This window comes from Geotrypetes seraphini, chromosome 1 (assembly GCF_902459505.1).
Source record: "Geotrypetes seraphini chromosome 1, aGeoSer1.1, whole genome shotgun sequence".
In the NCBI taxonomy this organism is placed as follows: domain Eukaryota; kingdom Metazoa; phylum Chordata; class Amphibia; order Gymnophiona; family Dermophiidae; genus Geotrypetes; species Geotrypetes seraphini.
The window spans coordinates 416,324,468-416,345,228 of NC_047084.1; the positions used below are offsets into that span (position 1 = coordinate 416,324,468).

The 20,761-nt window shown below is 43.5% G+C and overlaps 1 protein-coding gene across 2 annotated transcripts in view; it reads left to right on the forward strand.

Annotated features, from left to right (window-relative positions):
* KDM4C (lysine demethylase 4C) overlaps window positions 1-20,761 on the forward strand; it is a 405,781-nt gene that overhangs the window by 296,950 nt on the left and 88,070 nt on the right. For both annotated transcript variants that reach the window (XM_033918713.1, XM_033918724.1), the window contains exons 17-18: window positions 2,496-2,604; window positions 17,396-17,578. In XM_033918713.1, coding sequence (XP_033774604.1) covers window positions 2,496-2,604; window positions 17,396-17,578 — 292 coding nt within the window. The remainder of the gene's footprint in view (window positions 1-2,495; window positions 2,605-17,395; window positions 17,579-20,761) is intronic.

A 20,761-nucleotide genomic window follows, 5' to 3' on the forward strand; every position in this document is an offset into this window, starting at 1 on the left:
TAAGTTTTAAGTGATGAATGTCGGTAACAAAAATCTCATGTACGAATACAGGATGTCCGGGGCGGTACTTGGAGAGACCTCCCAGGAAAGGGACTTGGGAGTTCTGATGGACAAGTCAATGAAGCTGTTCATGCAATGTGCGGCGGCAGCAAAAAGGGCAAACAGAATGCTAGGAATGATAAAGAAGGGGGATCATGAACATATCAGAGAAGGTTATCATGCCACTGTACCGGGCCATGATGCGCCCTTACCTGGAGTACTGTGTCCAGCATTGGTCGCCGTACATGAAGAAGGACATGGTACTACTTGAAAGGGTCCAGAGAAGAGCAACTAAGATGGTTAAGGGGTTGGAGGAGCTGCCGTACAGCGAAAGATTAGAGAAACTGGGCCTCTTCTCTCTCGAACAGAGGAGATTGAGAGGGGACATGATCGAAATATTCAAGGTACTGAAGGGGATAGACTTAGTAGATAAGGACAGGTTGTTCACCCTCTCCAAGGTAGGGAGAACGAGAGGGCACTCTAAAGTTGAAAGGGGATAGATTCCGTACAAACGTAAGGAAGTTCTTCTTCACCCAGAGAGTTGTAGAAAGCTGGAACGCTCTTCCAGAGGCTGTTATAGGGGAAAACACCCTCCAGGGATTCAAGACAAAGTTAGACAAATTCCTGTTGAACAAGAACATGTGCTGGTAGGGCTAGTCTCGGTTAGGGTGCTGGTCTTTGACCAGAGGGCCGCCTCATGAGCGGACTGCTGGGCATGATGGACCCAGCAGCGGCAATTATTAGGTTCTTATGATGTGGCGGCTAAGCATTATGCAGCTTGTGGGGCTTCAGTCCTGGCTGCGGGCTTATCGGGCCCCCTCTGTTTTGGGACTACTCTGATATGTCCCTACCATTCAGCCTCCAGAGAAATTGTACAAGAACGAAAGGTTAGGTTCTTATCTCTGCTAATCTTCTTTCTTGTAAATCTCTGGAGGCTGAACAACCCGCCCGTTTTTCTGTCCGATTCGCAGGTCGCCTGACCAGTAACTGGTAAGCTGGATTTCTGGGGTTTTTTGACCAGCCTCTCTGAGAATCCCATCCTTTTTCCATATTAGTCAGTAAGGTTTGTGGGGTTAGAGGGGTCCCTGGGTTGTGGGCCCCTTATGACCTTCAGGCTGTATCTCCCTTTTTATTTTTTCACAGTTATGCTGTTTTCAATTTGTTCCTGTTTAAATTTCATGTTATGCAAACTTTGGCCTTCGGGTCCTTCTTGTTTTGAATTTGTTTCTCATGAGCAGATTGATATGTAGCCGGGAGTTCCCACACCCCCCCTCTCTCTTTTCTTGTGTTTCCTGTTTTATTAGATCTACCTTTCATGTATACAGACTAAAGTTCCAGGGTATGTAACAGGATATATCCACATAGGGAGGGGCTAGAACTTGATTTGGAGTTATCTGCAACTCAAATCTAGAGGAGTTACATTGCCTTACTGTTCAGCCTCCAGAGAAGATTTACAAGAAAAAAGATTAGCAGAGGTTAAAAAAAACCTAATCTTTTGGTGATCTTTGATCGGATGGGTAAATTTGTCAATTTCCAGACATAATGAGCATACTGTATAAACCATATTATAATATGTCAAATATCATAATGTAGGTAAAAATACAGTTTTATATATTTTGTACTATTTATTTGTTTTAAAGTCTGTTTTTATAGTTGTTCATTGCTTTTTACTTTGCATTGTTTTTATGAGATAATTATTTTAGATTATGTATGTATCTTATATCATGTACGCATTTTAATGTTGCACCTTGTTTGTGGTTTATCTGGTCTACCATGCATCAATCTACATGTTTTAGTTTTTTTGCTTTATCATGTGATTATGGTTCCATCATTTTAATGTCACCTTTTATTTTGCTTTATTTAATGCTATCAGTCCCCTGAGAAAGGCATCTACGGATGCCAAAACTGGGATCCTAGTTGGGACATTTTATGATGACGCTGAAGGACCTTACCAGACTAGTACAAAACCAATTTCTTTTTAGATCTGTAATTCATCAAGCCACTAGGACTCAAACATGAGTCGATGGCATCTAACTGCTGCTCATATATACTGTAGAAATGAGACTTGGCAAGAATGACTCTTAAGGTATTCTTATACTAAATGCAGTAATATTGTGCACTTATCATCATCTCTAAGTTAACTGTGTCTTTGACAGCATACAGTAACCTACTGTGCACTAACTAGGACAGTCCAACCCCGTTTCCTGCCATAACCTGTCCATTTCTCACCTCATTCCAGGTCCTGAAGTTAGATGAATTAACATGTACTGTAATGCTAGCATTGTATGATAACTGTGGTTATGTACTAGCAAGTTACTGCATGCTAATTCATGCCATAACTGTTTAACGCACATTAGTAAAAGGCCTCCATAACTGTTGTTGGTCTGTTTTTCTTTGAAGATTACAACTTGAAAAGTTTTTGTAATACTTGACAACTTTTTTTTTTTTGGTTCCAGGTGGGCCCATGTAATGTGTGCCATTGCAGTTCCAGAAGTCCAATTTGTAAATGTGATGGAGCGGACTCCCATAAGTATCAGAAAAATACCTTTGGAGAGGTTAAAACTGGTAAACTTTAAGACTTTCTATTGTCTTTTACATTACATTAGGGATTTCTATTCCGCAATTACCTTGCAGTTCAAGGCGGATTACAAAAGAATTATCCAAGATGTATTACAACAAGAACTTACAAAAAAAAATAAAAAATTGGTCATTTTCAAAAAGAGTGAGAAATGGGTAAGGTTATTTGTTTGGAGTAATTGGCTTTAGTGAGAGGTGCAGTTTGAGACTTGCAGTATTATTTCTTTTTTCAGAGTTTTCTTGAAGAGTATGGTCTTTATTTCTTTTCTAAAAGGGATGCCGTCCAGTGCTCCCTCTAAGCGGGCGGGTGTTGTGAGCAAAATTTTTTTCGCTGTGCGCTACAAATATCGGGCGCCAGCAAGTTATGAGCCAACTCGCCCGATTCTCCTCTCGCCGCCCTGCCCGCCGTGCGCTGTGACGTGAAACTTGTGCGCTGGATGTAATATTTTGTGCGCCAGCGCACACCAGCGCAGCTTAGAGGGAACACTGATGCCGTCAGTAGATTGGCGATATGGTTGTCTAGTTTGGCTGCTTGAGTGGCCAGGAGGCAATCATATAGTTTTTTCCGTTTGACCTCCTTAATTGGGGGGTATGAGAATGGGGTGTGAGTTTTCCTATGTCTGGTTGTGGTGTTGTGGATGAGGCGGTTATTCAGGTAGTTTGGACTGTCTCCGTATAAAGTCTTAAATAGTAGGCAGTAGAATTTAAATTGTATTCTTGCTGGGATCGGAAGCCAGTGCGATTGGAGATATGCTTCTGTAATGTGATCATGTTTCTTTAATGAGTAGATGAGTCTTAGTGCTGTGTTTTGGATAGTTTGTAGCACAGAAAACTTGGTGGTTTTATTTTTATTATTGTCTAAGCTCATGCAAGGTGTACATATTTCTTACAATTTAGAATATTTCAATTTCCTCTATTTTAAATTGTAGATAAAAAATTTCCCAGTTGGCAGGATAAAGAACTTAAAGAGAGTTAAATATTTGGTGAATGAGGAGGAGAAGACTGGAACACATTTTCAGCAACCACCAGTAGCAGCAAGAGGCTTTTTGCCTCCATAAATGGTGCACAACTAAAACAGATGGTAACGGAGCCCACTAGGGCCCAGGCGATCATTAACCTGGTACTCACCAATGGGGAAAGCGTCTCAGAGGTCTCGGTAGGAGATACGCTAGCCTCCAGCAACCATAACATGGTATGGTTCAACCTTAGGAAAGGATTCCCTAAATCAATCACAAAAACAAAGGTACTTAATTTCCAGGGCACCGACTTCACACGCATGGGAGATTTCGTCCATCAGACGCTGCAGGACCAAGCAGAGACCGGTAATGTGGAAGCTATGTGGTCGTACCTGAAATCATCCATACACGAAGCTACTAATCGCTACATAAAATTGGTAGACAAATGGCAAAGAAACAATAAACCCCAATGGTTCACTGAGGAGATCTCGCACCTCATTAAGGAGAAGAAAACAGCATTTCTTTCCTACAAACATACGCAGAGAAGGGAAACTAAAGTAGAATAGAAGACCAGGTCTGCAGCGGTCAAAACAGCAGTTAGGGAGGCCAAACTTCGAGTGGAAGAAACTTTGGCAAAAAACATTAAAAAAGGGGACAAATCTTTCTTCAGGTATATTAGTGATAGGAAAAGGAACACAGACGGCATAGTACGCCTTAGAAGACCGGACGGATACTACGCGGTGGCGGATTCTGAAAAAGCCGAAGTACTAAATGAATATTTCTGCTCAGTCTTCACCTGTGAGGCACCGGGACACGGACCACAGTTGAAGGCAAAACAAATTGCGGAAGACCTGTTTCAGAATTTTGAGTTCACACCTGAAGACGTCTACAGCGAGCTGAAAAGGCTCAAGGAGAACAAGGCCATGGGACCGGACAATTTACACCCAAGAGTGCTTAGAGAATTGAGAGATGTTCTGGCGGAACCGTTGGCCGTGCTCTTCAATCTCTCACTAAGCACGGGGAAAGTTCCGTGGGACTGGAAAACAGCCAACATCATTCCTCTGCATAAAAAGGGTTGCAAGGCTGAGGCTGCGAACTATAGACCGGTGAGTCTCACTTCAATAGTGTGTAAACTCATGGAAACACTAATTGAGCATAAATTAGATACGGTCTTGAATGATGTGAATCTCCGGGACCCCAGTCAACATGGATTCACCAAGGGTAGGTCCTGCCAGTCCAATCTTATCAGCTTCTTTGACTGGGTAACAAGAAGGCTGGACTCGGGAGAGTCCTTAGACGTCGTATACCTTGACTTCAGCAAGGCTTTTGACAGCGTCCCACACCGCAGATTGCTGAACAAGATGGAATCGATGGGGTTAGGAGTAACACTAACTGCATGGGTTAAAGATTGGCTAAGTGGCAGACTTCAGAGGGTGATGGTTAACGGTACCTTCTCTAAAACGTCGGAAGTGACCAGCGGAGTGCCGCAGGGCTCAGTCCTGGGTCCACTCCTCTTCAACATATTCATTAGGGATTTGACTCAAGGGTTTCAAGGTAAGGTAACCTTATTCGCTGATGACGCCAAACTATGCAATTTCGTAAACGGCTATAATCTGCAGGATATTATGGAACAGGACCTCCGTGCTTTAGAAAGTTGGTCCTCTATCTGGCAGCTGGGCGTCAACGCCAAGATATGTAAGGTCATGCATCTCGGAAATGGAAATCCATGCAGAACTTACACCTTGAATGGAGAAACTTTGATCAAGACTACGGCAGAACGAGACTTGGGAGTGATCATCAGTGCAGACATGAAGACTGCCACTCAAGTGGAGAAGACTTCATCTAAGGCACGGCAGATGATGGGTTGTATCAAGAGAAGTTTTGTCAACAGGAAGCCTGAGGTCATGATGCCATTATACAGAGCCATGGTGAGACCTCATCTAGAATACTGTGTGCAATTTTGGAGGCCACATTACCGTAAAGATGTGCTCAGAATTGAGTCGGTTCAGCGGATGGCCACCAGGATGGTCTTGGGGCTAAAGGGTCTCTCGTACGAAGAAAGACTGAACAAATTGCAGCTCTATACTCTCGAGGAGCGTAGGGAGAGGGGAGATATGATTGAGACATTTAAGTACATCAAGGGACGGGTCGAGGTAGAAGATGATATCTTTCTTCTCAAAGGACCCTCAGAGGACATCCGCTCAAACTCAGGGGAGGGAAGTTTCGTGGAGACGTCAGGAAGTACTTCTTCACGGAACGAGTGATAGAGCATTGGAACAAGCTTCCAGTACAGGTGATCGAGGCCCGCAGTATCCCAGACTTCAAGAATAAATGGGATATCTATGTGGGATCACTGCGAGCGTCATACCAATGAATAGGGTCGCTAGGATATAGACTTAATAGAGCAGGTCAGTAGAGTTAAGGGGGGCCAGTAGACTTAAAAGGGGGTCAATGGTATGGGCAGACTTGATGGGCTGTAGCCCTTATCTGCCGTCATCTTTCTATGTTTCATCTTTCTATGTTTCTATGAGAAGGTATTGTTGTTCATGCAGTTGTGGCATATGAATAGCTGCATGTTTTCAAGTAAAACACTACCCCAGGAGATAGAATATGGTGAAAGATTGACGACATTCAACTGAAGGAAGCAAAATGGTTGCTTTTAAAATATTCCCAATTTTTTTGCTGTAAGGATGCAATTACTCTCTGGTTGCATCCATTCCTCTATATGTAAAGGTAATGCAGGATTGTTACAAAACAACTGGACTTCTTCCTTCAACAGTTTGATAATTTGCACTCTTCACAATCAGGTTTTAGAAAAAGTCATAGCACAGAGACTGTAGTATAGAGATTGATAGTTTATGGCAAAGAATTACTATTTAAAGGCCAATGCACTAATATAATTCAATTTATAGAAACAGAAAATGACAGCAGATAAAAGCCACGTGGCTCATCCAAACTACCCATCCACATTATCTACTATCTCTTCCTCCCACTTAGAGAGCCCATGCACTTGTCCCATACTTTCTTGAATTCAAATATAGTCCTTGTCTTGACTTCCTCCACCAGGATGTCATTCCATGTATCCCCTGCCCTTTCTGTGAAGAAGTATTTCTTTAGATTACTTTTGAGTGTATCCCCCTTCAACTTCATCTTATACCCTCTCGTTCCAGAGCTTTCTTTCATTTATGCTATGGAGATATTTAAATGCTTTACATCATATCTCCTCTCTCTCATCTTTCTTCTAAAGTACAGTGGAACCTTGGTTTACGAGCATAATTCGTTCCAAAAGCATGCTCGTAAACAAAAGTACTCGTTTATCAAAGTGAGTTTCCCAACAGGAACTAAGGGAAACTCGCTTGATACGTTCCCCCCCCCAAGAACTGGCATTGCTCCCCCACTCACGAAGCCCCCCCCGCGTTATCCATCATCCCCCCAATCCGCCATCCCCCCCACCCCCTGCCACAATCTGGCATCCCCCACCTGAACACATTGCTTACCCCCATCTGGCACCGGCACCAATGCACAGGACATGCCGGTGCCCGAAGATCTGCTGTCTTCTTTTTGTTGGGCCTTGAGCATTTGCGCATTCTCAAGGCCTTCAAGTTCCCGCTCTCCGAGATTCTCAGAGATCTGAGAGAATCTCGGTGAGAGCGGGAACTCAAAGGCCTTGAGCATGCGCAGATGCTCAAGGCCCAGCAAAAAGAAGATGACAGATCTTCGGGCACCGGCATGTCCTTTACGTTGGTGCCAGTGCCAGTGCCAGATGAGGGTAAGCAAAGTGTTCGGGTGGGTGGATGGGTGTGTGGGGGAAGCCAGATTGCGGCGGGGGGGCAACGCGAGCAGGGGGGGGATGCCGAATCGCAGGTGGGAGGTGCCGGAGTGCGGGGGGGTGGGAGGGGCGCTCGTAAATCAAGGCAAGCTCGGTTTCCGAGGCACCGATTTTGCGAATGTTTTGCTCATCTTGCAAAACACTCGCAATCCGGTGCACTCGTAAACCGAGGTACCACTGTATACATATTGAGGTTTATGAGTCTGACTCTATATGCTTTATGATGAAGACTTGATCATTTTACTAGCCACCCTCTGGAATGACTACATCCTGGCTATATCTTTTTGAAAGTGCGGGTCTCCAGAACTGCACACAGTATTCTAACTGAGATATCAGAGATTTATACAGAGGCACTATTACCTTCTTCGTCCTGCTGGCCATTTCTCTTCCTATGCACCCAAACATCCTTCTGGCTTTGAACACTTTTCTTTCTACCTGTTTAGCCACCTTAAGATTGTCAAAAAAGTTCACTCCCAAGTCTCACTCTTCTTTCGAGCACAGAGGTAAATCTCCTAAACAATTCTGCTCCCTCTGGTTTCTGTAGCTCAAGTTCATAACACTGCATTTTTTAGCATTAAATTTTAGTTGACAATTTCTGGACCATTCATCTATTTTAGCTAGATCCCTCCTCATGATATCCATGTCATCAGGGATGCCTACCCTATTGCAGAGTTTTGTATCATCCACAAAGAGGCAAATCTTAGTGACAGTCCTTCTGCAATATCACTTAAAAAGATGTTAATGATTCAGGCAAAGGATCACCTCCTGCAGTCGATAACGTCCTTTTCTTCCAAGTGAACAACATTTATCATCACCCTATGTCTTCTTCTACTTAACCATTTCTAACCCAGTTAGTGACTCTTCAGTCGAGACCAAGGGCACTCAGTTTATCAGTTGCCTATGCAGAACTGTGTCAAAGGCTTTAATAAAATCAAAATACACTACATCTAGTGCTCCCCCTAAATCCAACATTTTGATCACCCAGTCAAAGAAGTCAGATTAGTCTGACAAGACCTTCCTCTACTAAAGCTATGTGCCTTGGGTCTCATAAGCCATTTGACTCCAGAAACCTCTCTATCTTCTGTTTTTGAAACATTTCCATTAATTTACTCACCACTGAGAAAAGACTAATAAGCCTGTAGTTCCCAACCTCTTCCGCTTTTGTGGAGAGGGATTACCTCCATCTTTTTCCAGTCCTCATGGACTACTCTTAACTCTAGAGAAGCATTAAAGGTCAGCCAGCAAAACCTCCCTGAGTTCCTTCAGTACCCTCGGATGTATGTCATCCAACCCCTTTGCTTTGTCTACCTGTAGTTTAGCTAGCTCTTCACAAATACAGTCTTCTGAAATTGGGTCAAGGTCTACGATACATCCATTCTTACTAGCATTTGTCTTTTGTGGAACTACTTCAAGTCCTTGTCTGTGAACACAGAACAGAAATATTTGTTGAGCAAATCCTTATCAGCTTTTATGTATCATTCCCCTTCATCTTTGCACCTCACAATGCCACATCCTCCTATAATTTACATATCTAAAGAACATCTTATCTCAGAATTTTACCGTTTTGACTATTTCTTCGATAAAGCTCCTCATGAAGAGACTTCTGAGAAAACTAAAAAGTCATGGGATAGGAGGCAATGTTTTATTGTGGATTTGGAATTAATCAAAAACTCAATAAAATCAGCCTCTGGCTTCGGCATAACAAACTTTCACTGAACATCCTTAAAACTACTAGTGTCCTTTTCTCACCCTCTCCAGATGAACATCTAAGTCTACCCATCTGTATCGACTCTTCCTCAATTCAAATGGATAGTAAAATTGAACTTCTCTGAGTCATTCTAGACAGGGATCTCACCTTTCATCAACAAGTTAGTGCAGTTATGCAGAAATGTTTTCACAAGCTTAGGCTCATCCGTTCGATTTCTTCTTTTCTTGATCCCCCCTCTATCAATATCCTGATTCACTCCCTAGTAATTTCAACCATAGATTACTGCAATGCCTTTTATCAAGGTATAACCCAGAAATGAATCCGCCGTCTACAAGTATTGCAAAACACTGCTGCTAAGTTAATCTATCATGCAAAAAAATTTGACCATGTCACTCCTCTCCTTCGCAAAGCACACTGGCTACCTATCACTCATCACCTCTCCTATAAAATAATCCTCCTCACCTTTAAAACAAAAAACTCTAAACAACCGGCATTCATAGATAAACTTTTGATCCCTTATTCATCATCTAGGGCCCTCCAATCTAATAATCAAAATATACTCTCTATACCATCAATACAGGAATTGTTTTACTATACTACTCGCAAATCTATCTTTTCAGTCACCGCCCCCTCTCAGTGAAATGTCCTCCCATTAGAAGTTCGATTAGAGAACTCGCTTGAAAAATTTAAAGCTAAACTTAAAACTTTCCTCTTTAAAGATGCCTTTACTTTTTAGTATCAGCTTCCGCCTCTTAATCCCTTGATTCTTGTGAAGCTTTGAAACATCTAATTTTTCTTTGAACTGATTCCCATCCTAATGTTCTTACCATTCCCCATTTACTGTCCTTTATTTAAATTAATTTTACTTAGATGTATTTTAAACAACCTTTCCCTCCCTTACTTTCCTTCTTTGTCTAGGATTTTAATATCTGATAAAATATTGCTTTTATTTATTTATTTTAACTGTTTTCTTTGCAATCTTTTATATTGTACACCTTTTAGACACTAGTTTTGATAGACGGTATATCAAAAATAAAGAAACTTGATCCAAAACAGTCGATCCAAAACAGAGGATAGGTTTAACTGGTCATTTTTCTCAGTGGAGGAGGGTGAATAGTGGTATGTTCTGGAACCAGTGCTATTTAACATATTTATAAACTAGTCTTTAAGCCCATTACATTAACGGGTGCAAGAATAGATGTGTGTCTGTGTCTGTCTTTCTGTCTCTCTCTCTCCTTGGCTGTTTTCTGTCTGTCTGTCTTTCTGTCTCTCTCCTTGGCCGTTTTCTGTCTCAGTCTTTTTTTTCTGTCTCTCTCTTTCCTTGGCTGTCCACCACCCCCCCTTGCTGCTCCCCCTGTCCAGCAGTAGCCCTTCTCACTTCCTTTTACCTCCCCCCTGTCCAGCAGCACCTCTTCCCTGTTCCCCCTGTCCAGCAGCAGCCCTTCTCCCTTCCTTTTACCTCCTCACTGTCCAGCAGCACCTCTTCCCTGCTTCCCCTGTCCAGCAGCAGCCCTTCTCCCTTCCTTTTACCTCCCCACTGTCCAGCAGCACCTCTTCCCTGCTCTTTAATACCTGCTTCCAAACCGCCGTTCTTACCCTCCCTCCATCCCAGCTTCCTGGTCTCTACTGGCCCACCAGCACGAACTGCTGCCACAACTGCTGCTCTTCATTCACCTCTTCAAAGCAGCATGCTGAGGATCGCCGGCCGACTGTAGCAAACCTTGCAGGCCGCTCTTCACCTCGGGAGCACGTTCCCTCCTCTGACGTACGGGATTGCGTCAGAGGGATCGTGCTCCCGAAGTGGAGAGCGGCCTGCGAAGTTTGCTACAGCCAGCCAGCGATCCTCAACAGGCTTCTTTGAAGAGGCAAATAAAGAGCAGCAGCGGCAGCAGCAGTTAATTGTCTGATGGGCCAATTTTGAACACCCCGCGGGCCTTTAAAGTGAGTGAGGGCGAGAGGGGGGAGTCACTGACGTGTTCTCCGCCTCCTTGCATCCGTGACCATTTAAAACTCTGCATGCTCAGTAGGACTGTCACGGAGCTACAGAACATGAAATTTGAAATGCGCATGCGCGCTTAGGGTTTTATTATAGTAGATTATCTGGAAATCAAATCAGAAAAACAAATGAGATCATTACATTTGCAGATGACACAAAACTATTGAAAGTGGTTAAAACATATGCAGAATGTGAAAAATTGGAACAGTATCTTAGGAAATTGGAAAACTGAGCAACCAAACAGTAAATTAACTTTAATGTGGAAAAATGCAAAGTGATACCCATTGGGAAGAATAATCCAAATGCTAATTACCAGAAGCTTAGACCCACCTTAGAGAAAGATGTAGGTGTCATTATAGACAATACACTGAAATCTTTTGCTTTGTGTGCTGTGGCAAACAGGACGCTAGGAATTATTAGGAAAAGGATGGTAAATAAGGCTGAGAATATTACAATACCTCTACAGCAGTGTTCTTCAACCTTTTTACACCCGTGGACCGGCAGAAATAAAAGAATTATTTTGTGGACAGGCAAACTACTAAGATTAAAATTAAAAAACCCCATTTACGCCCCATCTCCGCGAGCTCGGTCCCCGCAAACCATCTGATCCCATCTGCACAAGCCGCAATTATGATTTTATATTGAACATATTTTATTAAAGTATAAAAAGAAACAATATTCTGAACATTTGTGATTTTATAAATACAAATATACAGAGCACGGACCAACAAAACCCCTGTCTCCCCTCCCTTTCACATATATCCCCTCTACTATCAAGAAAACTGAACAAGCCAAGTTATTATAGAATGCTACATAGAAATATCATGCTAACAGAATACTGAAGTCCCCAGTTATGTCTCTAGCAGGATATATATTTCAAATCTGATATATTCTAATGACAAAATAGAAATAAAATTATTTTTTTCTACCTTTTGTTGTCTCTGGTTTCTGCTTTCATCTTCTTTTCACTCTTTTCCTTCCAGCATCTGCCCGTTCCATCCAATGTCTGCCCTCTCCCCCTTCCATATGTATCTGACTTCTTTCTATGCCCCTCTTCCCTGTACATCCAGCCTGTTCCTCCTCTCTCCTTTTTACATCATTCATTCCAGCTTCACTGCCTTCTTCATTTTTATCTCTCCTACACCAGATCTAGCATCTTTATCCCTCCCTCATTTCTCTGCTGACCCCCTTTCCAGCATTAATGTCTCTCTACTTTCTCATTCCTCTCTCTCCCCTTTCCCTCATCTGATCTCTCCATTCCACCCTGACCCCCTTCCCCTCCTGTAATCTCCCTGCCAGCTGTTTCCTTCCTTTTTTCTTTCTCCCTTCCCTCCTTCCTTTTTTTCCTTCTCCCTTCCCTCCTCCCTCTATCCAACATTAACTCTCTTCCATCCCTTTCCCTTCTCCCCTTCCAGCAGCATCTCTCCTTCTTCTCCCTTCCCTCCTCCCTCTATCCAACATTAACTCTCTTCTCTTCCAATCCCTTTCCTTCCTCCCCTCCCAGCAGCATCTCTCCTTCTAACTCTCTCCAAGTCCAGTAACAGCTCTCCCTTTATCCAGCAGCTTCCCTGCCTCCTACAGTGGCTGTCTCCCTTTCCAGCAGCTCTCAGTACTTGCCTGCAGGAAGTTGCCGGTAAATCACTGCCCTGGCAAGTAGGAGAGCTGGTGGGAGGGGAGGAAGTCACTGTGAAGGCTCCCCAGGATCTTGCTTGCACACGCTGACCATCTCCCTCCACCTGCACCTGTATCTGCAGCTCTCTCCATTCTACTTGTAACTTCCCTGCGGCCCTCTTCAGTAACTCGGCAGGGGCGGCGATCAAGACAGGCTGCTGACGTCGGGACCTTCACTCTCTGAGTCCCGCCTATTTTGTTTCAACTTCCTGTTTCCGAACAGGCGAGACTCAAAGAGGGAAGGCCCCGACGTCGGCAGCCTGTCTTAATTGCCTGAGGCTGGGAGGAACATTAGTGAGCAGGAACCGCAGTCGGCAGGAAATTTAACTGCCGAATTGATCTCGCCGGCCCTGTGCGGACCGGCAGAAATTTTCTGCGGACCGACACCGGTCCGCGGACCGGCGGTTGAAGAACTGTGCTCTACAGTATATCACTCTAGGATATAACCTCACCTTGGATTTTGCATTCAATTCTGGTCACCATAACTCAAAAAAGATAAAGCGGAATTGGAAAAGATTCAAAGAAGAGTGACCAAAATGATAAAAGGGATGAAACGCCTCTTATGCGAGGAAAGGCTAAATAAGTTAGGACTCTTCAGCCTGGAAAAGAGATGGCTGAGGGGAGTTAGGTTTATGTTCTCCAACTTTTAGGATATTCCATATGCAACACATAACTAAAAGTTGTTTCAAGAAGACCGATACTACTTTTTCAGTCATTCTTCTGGTTTTCAGATTCACATTTTTTATTTTTATAAAGTCTAGCCTATATAAACTTTTGTTTGAGAAGAGATACTTTCATAATTATTTCTGATGTTTAGGCGATTTCAATGTGGTGCACTGTTAATATGTTAAATGAGTGAGTAAAGGGTATTTCTGTCTGATTCCTTTAATGGAATATTAATCAAGTTGTATTGTTGGTTCCATTGTGTGTGAACTGAAGTATTTTGACTTATTTAATGGCCGTATATGTAAATCTTTTGTGCAGCAGCATTTAAATCAGTTTTGACTCATAGCCATATATTAAAAAATAATTTAAAAAAATATATTGATCAAAGGAGGTATCAAAATGACTAATGTTTTTTCACATAATTTATAACAGCCAATTTTAGAAAGATAACTACCTAAGGGGGAAAAAAAATCACATTTTTCATTTTCATTTTCTAAGTTTTTTAAATCTGTTTTTCAACTTTTGGCAGATTTAGGGCATTAAAATAATTGCTGAAAGTATCTGTTCCCTCCTATTTAAACTTCCTTTATATGCTGTTTCCAGCTTGTACCAAGCTTCCTTTTGTCATAGAAATTACCTTTATATCTGAAGAACTGAAATTGTACTTTTGAGATCTTATATGATGTGAATTTGTACAGCCAACAAGCTCAGAGAAATCACTATTTAAAAGATTTAACAGAAATAGAAATTACAGGTAATGGGAAAGACAGCACAGAGTGTTGGTACTTTATTTTTCTTTGATGCTGTGGCTGGCAGAGGTACAATAGATGACAATCTTACAAGAAGGAAGCTTATAAATCTCATTTTCCATTTCCTCTAATATGTTTAAAATCCTTGTTGGCAATAGTTCTGTTGAAAATATTGAATTCACTAATTAATAGTGTATTCTTAATTGTTCCACAAAACTCTTAGAAGTATTTTTATTTTTAGGGCCTCTTTTAGCCAAGGTAGCAATTCTGTTATGGGGTCACAAAGCAGCTGTCTTTTGAGCAATGTGTTATTGATTCCATAAACCCAAATGCATACCTTGGGTAAAAATGGAGATGGTGACCTTAAAACCTTATTCAATATTTGAGACAGAAGGACAGATGAAAGCAAAAGAAGCTGGAGTGGGAGAAGTGTAGAGAGATCTCCTTTCATAATGATGCATTGCTGATGTTGGAATGAATGAAAGGAAAATGTGGGATAAAGTGGATTGTATTTCTAGAAGCGCGGAATGAAGATTATCATCCTGTTTCTTCTGATTCTCAGAAAGCAAGCAGGATAAAATCACCACATTGATTGGGGACATCATCTGACGGAGCCCTGCATGGCAACCGCTCTCCAGCATATTAATGAAGCTGTTTAAGACAGTGAACTGTACATATGCCCACCTGGCAAGATCCCAAAGTGTTAAACTAGCTTCAGAAGATTTTCTCCTCAGTTGGGGGAAGGGATTTCTTTATGTATATCCTTCAGTTCCTCTCATTGTGAGAAAACTCCTGAAACTCAAACAGGACTGGCAAACCATGGTCCTCCTTGCCCCTTATTGTCTAAGGCAGATTTGGTTCCCTCTAGTTCTGGATTTAGCCATCGGGGATCTGTGGAGGCTAAAATGATTTCTGACTCATCACTCGGAACAAGAAGTCTCTTCTACATACCAATCTTCAGTCCCTGACTTCCATAACTTGGATTTGAAAGATTGGAATTTGACTCAACTGCTTGAGGGTGTCTCCTGTGTCTTGCTTGCTTCAGGAAAAATTCCACTAACAGGTCAAATAAGTTCAATTTGTGGAAAATTATCATCTGGTATGAGAGCGATGCCCTATATCCTTTCTCCTCTCTTACACAAAAACTGCCTGAATACCTTCTACAACTAGTGGAGGAGTATAGGAATAGCCTAATGGTTAGTTTAGTGGCCTGAAAAATAGGAACTGGGTTTGATTTCCATTGCAGCTCCCTGTGACTCTGGGCAAGTCAATTAACTTTCCATTGCCCCAAGAGCAAAGTAAGTATCTATATATAAGGCGTAAACTGCTTTGACTGTAATCACAAAAGGTTGTGTATCAAATCCAATCCCCTTGCCCTTTCTGAATCTGGCCTAAAAACTAACTCTGTAAGGGTTCATCTCAGTTGCAATTGGCAATTACCATCACTGTGTGAAGAGTAAATCAATTTCTGTACAGCCTCTTGTTTGCTTCATGAGAGTCTTGCTATTACTAAAGCCCCTACTCAAGTCTCTGTGTCATGAGATCTCAGTGTCATCCTAACTCAGCTAATGAAGGCTCTTTTTGAGTCACTTGATTCTTGCCATCTGAAGTATCTAACTTGGAAAGTGAGGGGTTTTTTTTTTTGTGATGGTCATGTCAGTCCACAGGGTTGGTAAGCTTCCGGCCCTAGTATCTAATCTACCTTATGCTAAATTTCATCATAATAAAGTAGTTCTTCACACACATCCTAAGTCCTATCCTAAGGTGGTGTCAGAATTCTACCCTAACCAGTCAATTGTTCTGCCAGGATTCTTGTTCTGCCCATTTTGGTGAAAGCAAACTACATGCTTGACTGCAAGGGGCAGTTCACCTAGCTTTTGCTTCTTATAACCCAACAGAATGAGGGCTGCCTTCAGTAGATACACACTACAAAAAGAACTTACATTGTGAGACCACTAGGGGCAGATAAAGTAACTGCATATAGTATATGTAAACCGCTTTGGTTGTACCACAGAAAAATGGTATTTCTTTAGCAACTCTCCAGACCGGTATAGGTATCTTACAAGCGGGTATATATCTCATCATGACCAGCAGGTGGAGACTGAAATAAAAACTGTGGAATAGTACATAAAAGGTACCTTCCCCTATTCCTATCAGTCTTCTTTCAGTCTCAGCAGGTGTGAGGAGCTGTACCCATCTCCCTTGATAGGGCTGTTGGAGTTTGAGCTTGAGTGGGCCCTGTTTGGGGGTCCGTCTGACCTCGGGGGTGTCAAATGCGACGGGTCTCGTGCTGGGTCCCTCCCCTCCCTTTCCTCCACCGCCCCAACATTTTTTAGAGATGCCTCAGCAGTAAGCCTTGCCCCCTAATTCAAGCAAGGCATACTGCTTTGAAAGCCAGTGGAGTCTGTTCTGTAAAAAAAAAAAAATTATGTGGTAGTGCTGGTCTGAAGGATTGCTTTCCCTTTAAATATATTGTAAATCACTGTATTTTTTTAACTAATCTGCACTTTTCTTTTAGTTAGGTCACATATGGAGCAATTGAGCACATCTCGAGCTTATGTGCGGGTTGGCGTATCTTTGAGGGCAGGTGGGGGGAGTGCAGTGGTCTCTTTTCATGCTTCCCTGCCTAACATCTTGGAGTTCTTGCAGGATGGCCTCTCTTTATTTTCTTTTTTGACTTGGTAGTTTCCTCCTGCTCCTTTATAATTAGATGAACTGGCATCAAGAATGGGATCTGATGCCAGGAGTGTTCATTCACAACCATCCAGGGATTCCCTAATTCCACCCCTCCCTCCAACACACTTAGGCCCTGATTCTATAAAGTCCGCAATAGTCTCTTTGATCCAACGCGCAATGGTAGCCTTAAGTCAAAAAAGAAAATAAAAAGAGTAATACTTTACCTAAGATGATGCAGTGTCCACTTTAGAATCTGAATTAAACTTTAGTATACCAACCAACATTTTGGTATGCCCTACAATTTCAAGTTATGCTTTCAGTTTATCAGTTTCTAAACATCGGGTCTCATACAACATGTGGTTCACACACCCTTACCAGAATATTTCTTTAATCTGGCCCTCAAAGAGGACTCAGTCTCTGTATTTTGATGTATGTTGTAGAAACTGTTTTCTTAAATTGAAGTTTAACTGTACTGTACTTCCCTATTTACTATACAATTTTTTATTATTATAAATTTTTCCCCTATAGAAATGTATTTTCTGCAGACAAAGATTTGAGAACACCTCGGGGGCCTGTGTTCAATGTTCATTTGGGCGCTGTCCAACCTCCTTTCATGTTACCTGTGCTCATGCTGCAGGAGTATTGATGGAGCCCAGTGACTGGCCTCATGTCATCTATATTACATGCTTCAGACATAAAAGCAATCATGTGGTAAGAACTAATCTTTGAAAGTTTCTTCTAATCAATGTAAGCTACTCAGCCACAGTACTTTTTCAGAATTGTTCTTGCCATGTTTCAGTAATCCTGTGATGATTGTTGTCAATGATAAGATCAGCAGTTCTATAGAATTGGAGTGTGTGACAGATTAAGACATGTATTTAAATGATAGCTCATTTGATAGAACTACATGTTTGACTGAGTAAGTGATTATAGCAGAACATCTAAAGCATCAGCATCAATACTTTTATTTTTTTTATAAGCATGCATGAAAATTAAATCTTACTATAATAAGATCATAGCAAACTACTATTACTGCCATGAATCATTTCTTTGGTGCTACCAGATGTACACGTACATATTGGCCTGATTGATCTTGGGTGGGCCCTGTTAGGGAGTCTGTCTGACCTCGGGTGTCAACCCAGCGGGTCTCATGCTGGGTCCCTCACCCATTTCCTCCACCTCCCCAAATTTTTTTTAGAGAGGCCACAGCAGTAAGCCTTGCCCCCTAATTCAAGCAAAAAAATCCTGAGGTAGTTCAGGTCTGAAGGGTTGCTTTCCCTTTAACTTTGCTGTATTTTACTAACCGGCACTTTTGTTTTAGCTAGGTCGCATATGGAGCAATGAGTACTTTGCAGGGAAAAAAGTGTTCATTTTGCTCCAGACACAAGGCACTCGCAGATGGCCTGTGCAAGCGGTGTACAGGCCGGTGCGTTAGTGGAGCTCCTTCGGCAAGGTCTGCAGGCATACAGAGCTCCCTGCCGCTAGTGTCTCGCGAGTCGGCCGGAAGTAGTGGGGCAGCCCGGTCTTCCTCCACTGCCCACAGAGGGTTTTCCTCAGCCGCCAACGGTAAGGGTAAAAAGGATTCCATTTCCGCCAGTTCGGCTCGGACTCCCTCTCAGCTGATGCCGGCTTGCCTGCTTTAGCGGCTGGGAAAGTTCAGGCTTCCCAGCCGCTACAGGCCCTAGAGGGGTTATTTTTGGCGGGAACTTCGCCATTTCTCAGTCTGGCCCCTCCATTTTCTCTGCAACCTCAAGTGACCTTCCCCCTGTATTGGAAAAACGGGCAGGTTTCAGCTGGGTCCCCTGCTGTGGCAGGGAGTCCCTTGGGACCCCCAGGGGGGGTTCCCCTGATTTAATTTATGCATTGTGCAGAACCTATTTTCGGGCAGCTTGGGGGTCCCACGTGCGACCAGGGAGTTTCGGAGGAGGGGGGTTCCTCCGCACCCCCTGTGGCTTTGCCTCTCTCTTCTCCTTTGGCGTCCCCTCTTTCTCCTCCCTCGTACAAGTGCCCGAGGGTGACTTGGGATGAGGAATGGTGGTCAGAGGAGCGTGTCGGCCTGGATGAGGATCTGGACCCTTTTGAGGAATTCCAAGATCTTCTTGAGGGGACAGCCGCTGGCGGCGGGTTTCCCGTCTTCCAGCAAAGAAGCTTCCGTGGTATACCTTTTTCAGAGGGATGAGCTACCAGACCTGATTCAGCAGGTCTCATTGGTGCTGCATTTTGAAGAAGCGCCACCAGAGACCGCGCGTGTGGGGGGAACCTCTTCTTAAGCGGATCCGTACTGTTTCCCGCTCTTTTCCTATGCATCAGGATATTTGGGATCTGGTACTGGCGCAGTGAAATATGTCAGAGACATCGTTTTGGTTAGCACACGCCATGGCTTTTTGTATCCCATCCTGGAGAGGGATAGGGCTACTTTAAAGTCACCAGTGGTGGACGCGGTGGTCTCGGCGATTGCTAAGCGGCATACCGTACCTGTTGAGGGCGGTTCTGCCTTGCAGGACTCTGAGGAGCGTAAGTTGGAGACCATTCTTAAGCAGAATTATGATGTCTCTGCCTTTGGGGGTCCAAGCGGATTTTGGGGGGGGTTGGATGGGGGCTGTTGGCTTGCGCCACGTTTCAGTGGGCAGAGTGTGTCCTGGATCATGAGTATGATGACTGGTCCTTAGTAGATCAGGAGGTGGCAAAGATTGAGATGGCTGCCTCGTTCCTCTTGGATGCTCTCTGAAGGGACACGTCTTGTAGTTTTCCATATGCTGTTTAAAGCTGTAAGAAAAACCAGACCCTGTTTGTTTTTCCTTCTCTGAAATACTGCAAGGACATTTATGTTTGAAAAGATGTGTTCTTATCTTGTTGTGAAGTGAATTCAATTGTTTTCATAAGCCATATTTGCAAGCAGCTTTAGATAAGAAAAAGACTCTGCTGACCCTCTGGACTTCAGCCTTTAGATAGTAAAAAAATGCTTGTTATTTCTTTAAAGTTTCATGTGACCTGTGTCCATATATGGTTGGTATTTACGTCACATGCTGACACATGCTGACAACACTGATTCATGTAAAATGATATAAAAGAGGTGTAAAGCGGACATGTTTCGGAGATAATTTCTTGCCTCTACGATATGTCCCCAGATGCATCTGGCTCCCAAATGACAGAGAGAGTATGGGGTAGGAATTGGGACCTAATCCTTTTCACTCTCTATGACTTGGTGCGGATGTCAGCCAAGTCTATGGCTTTTGGAGTGGCCGCACGCCGTACCTTGTTGTTTTGCGCTTGGTCGGCGGATGCGGCATCCAAAACTAAGCTTACCAAATTTCCCTTTTGGAGGTCTTTTTTGTTTGGAGAGGACTTAGATAAGTTGGTCCACATTCTGACAGACTCTAAGGTGCCCCGTCTGCCTGAGGACCGTGCCCGCCCAGTATCTCGGGGTGTCATTGCCCGCAGGCGTCTGCGGGAGTTCTGCAAGTATTGCCCTGGGCATGGGGCTGCTACTTTCCAGGCTTCGGGGTTTTCCCGGGGTCGGTTTTATCAGTGCATGCAGTCCTTTCGGGTGGGGCCCGTCGGGGGGCTGTGAATCCCTCCTTTGGTTCCCCCGCTGCCCATCCTGCAAAATGACTCTTTGCTGGCGCTTGCTTTGGTTCCGGTGGGTGCCCAGCTGTGCAGATTTTTTCCCAAGTGGGCCGAGATCACGTCCGATCGTGGGTCCTGGAGGTGGTGCTGGACAGTTATGCTCTGGAGTTTGCCCGCTCTCTGCCAGATCCATTTTTTAGCCTCTCCGTGTCAGGCGGCATGGAAGACGCCTGACACACCAGACGCCAGACCTTTCAATGCTTGCTAGATCTCAAAGCAGTTGTTCCAGTGCCCCCTCAGGAGTGTGGCACCGACAGGTACTCGATT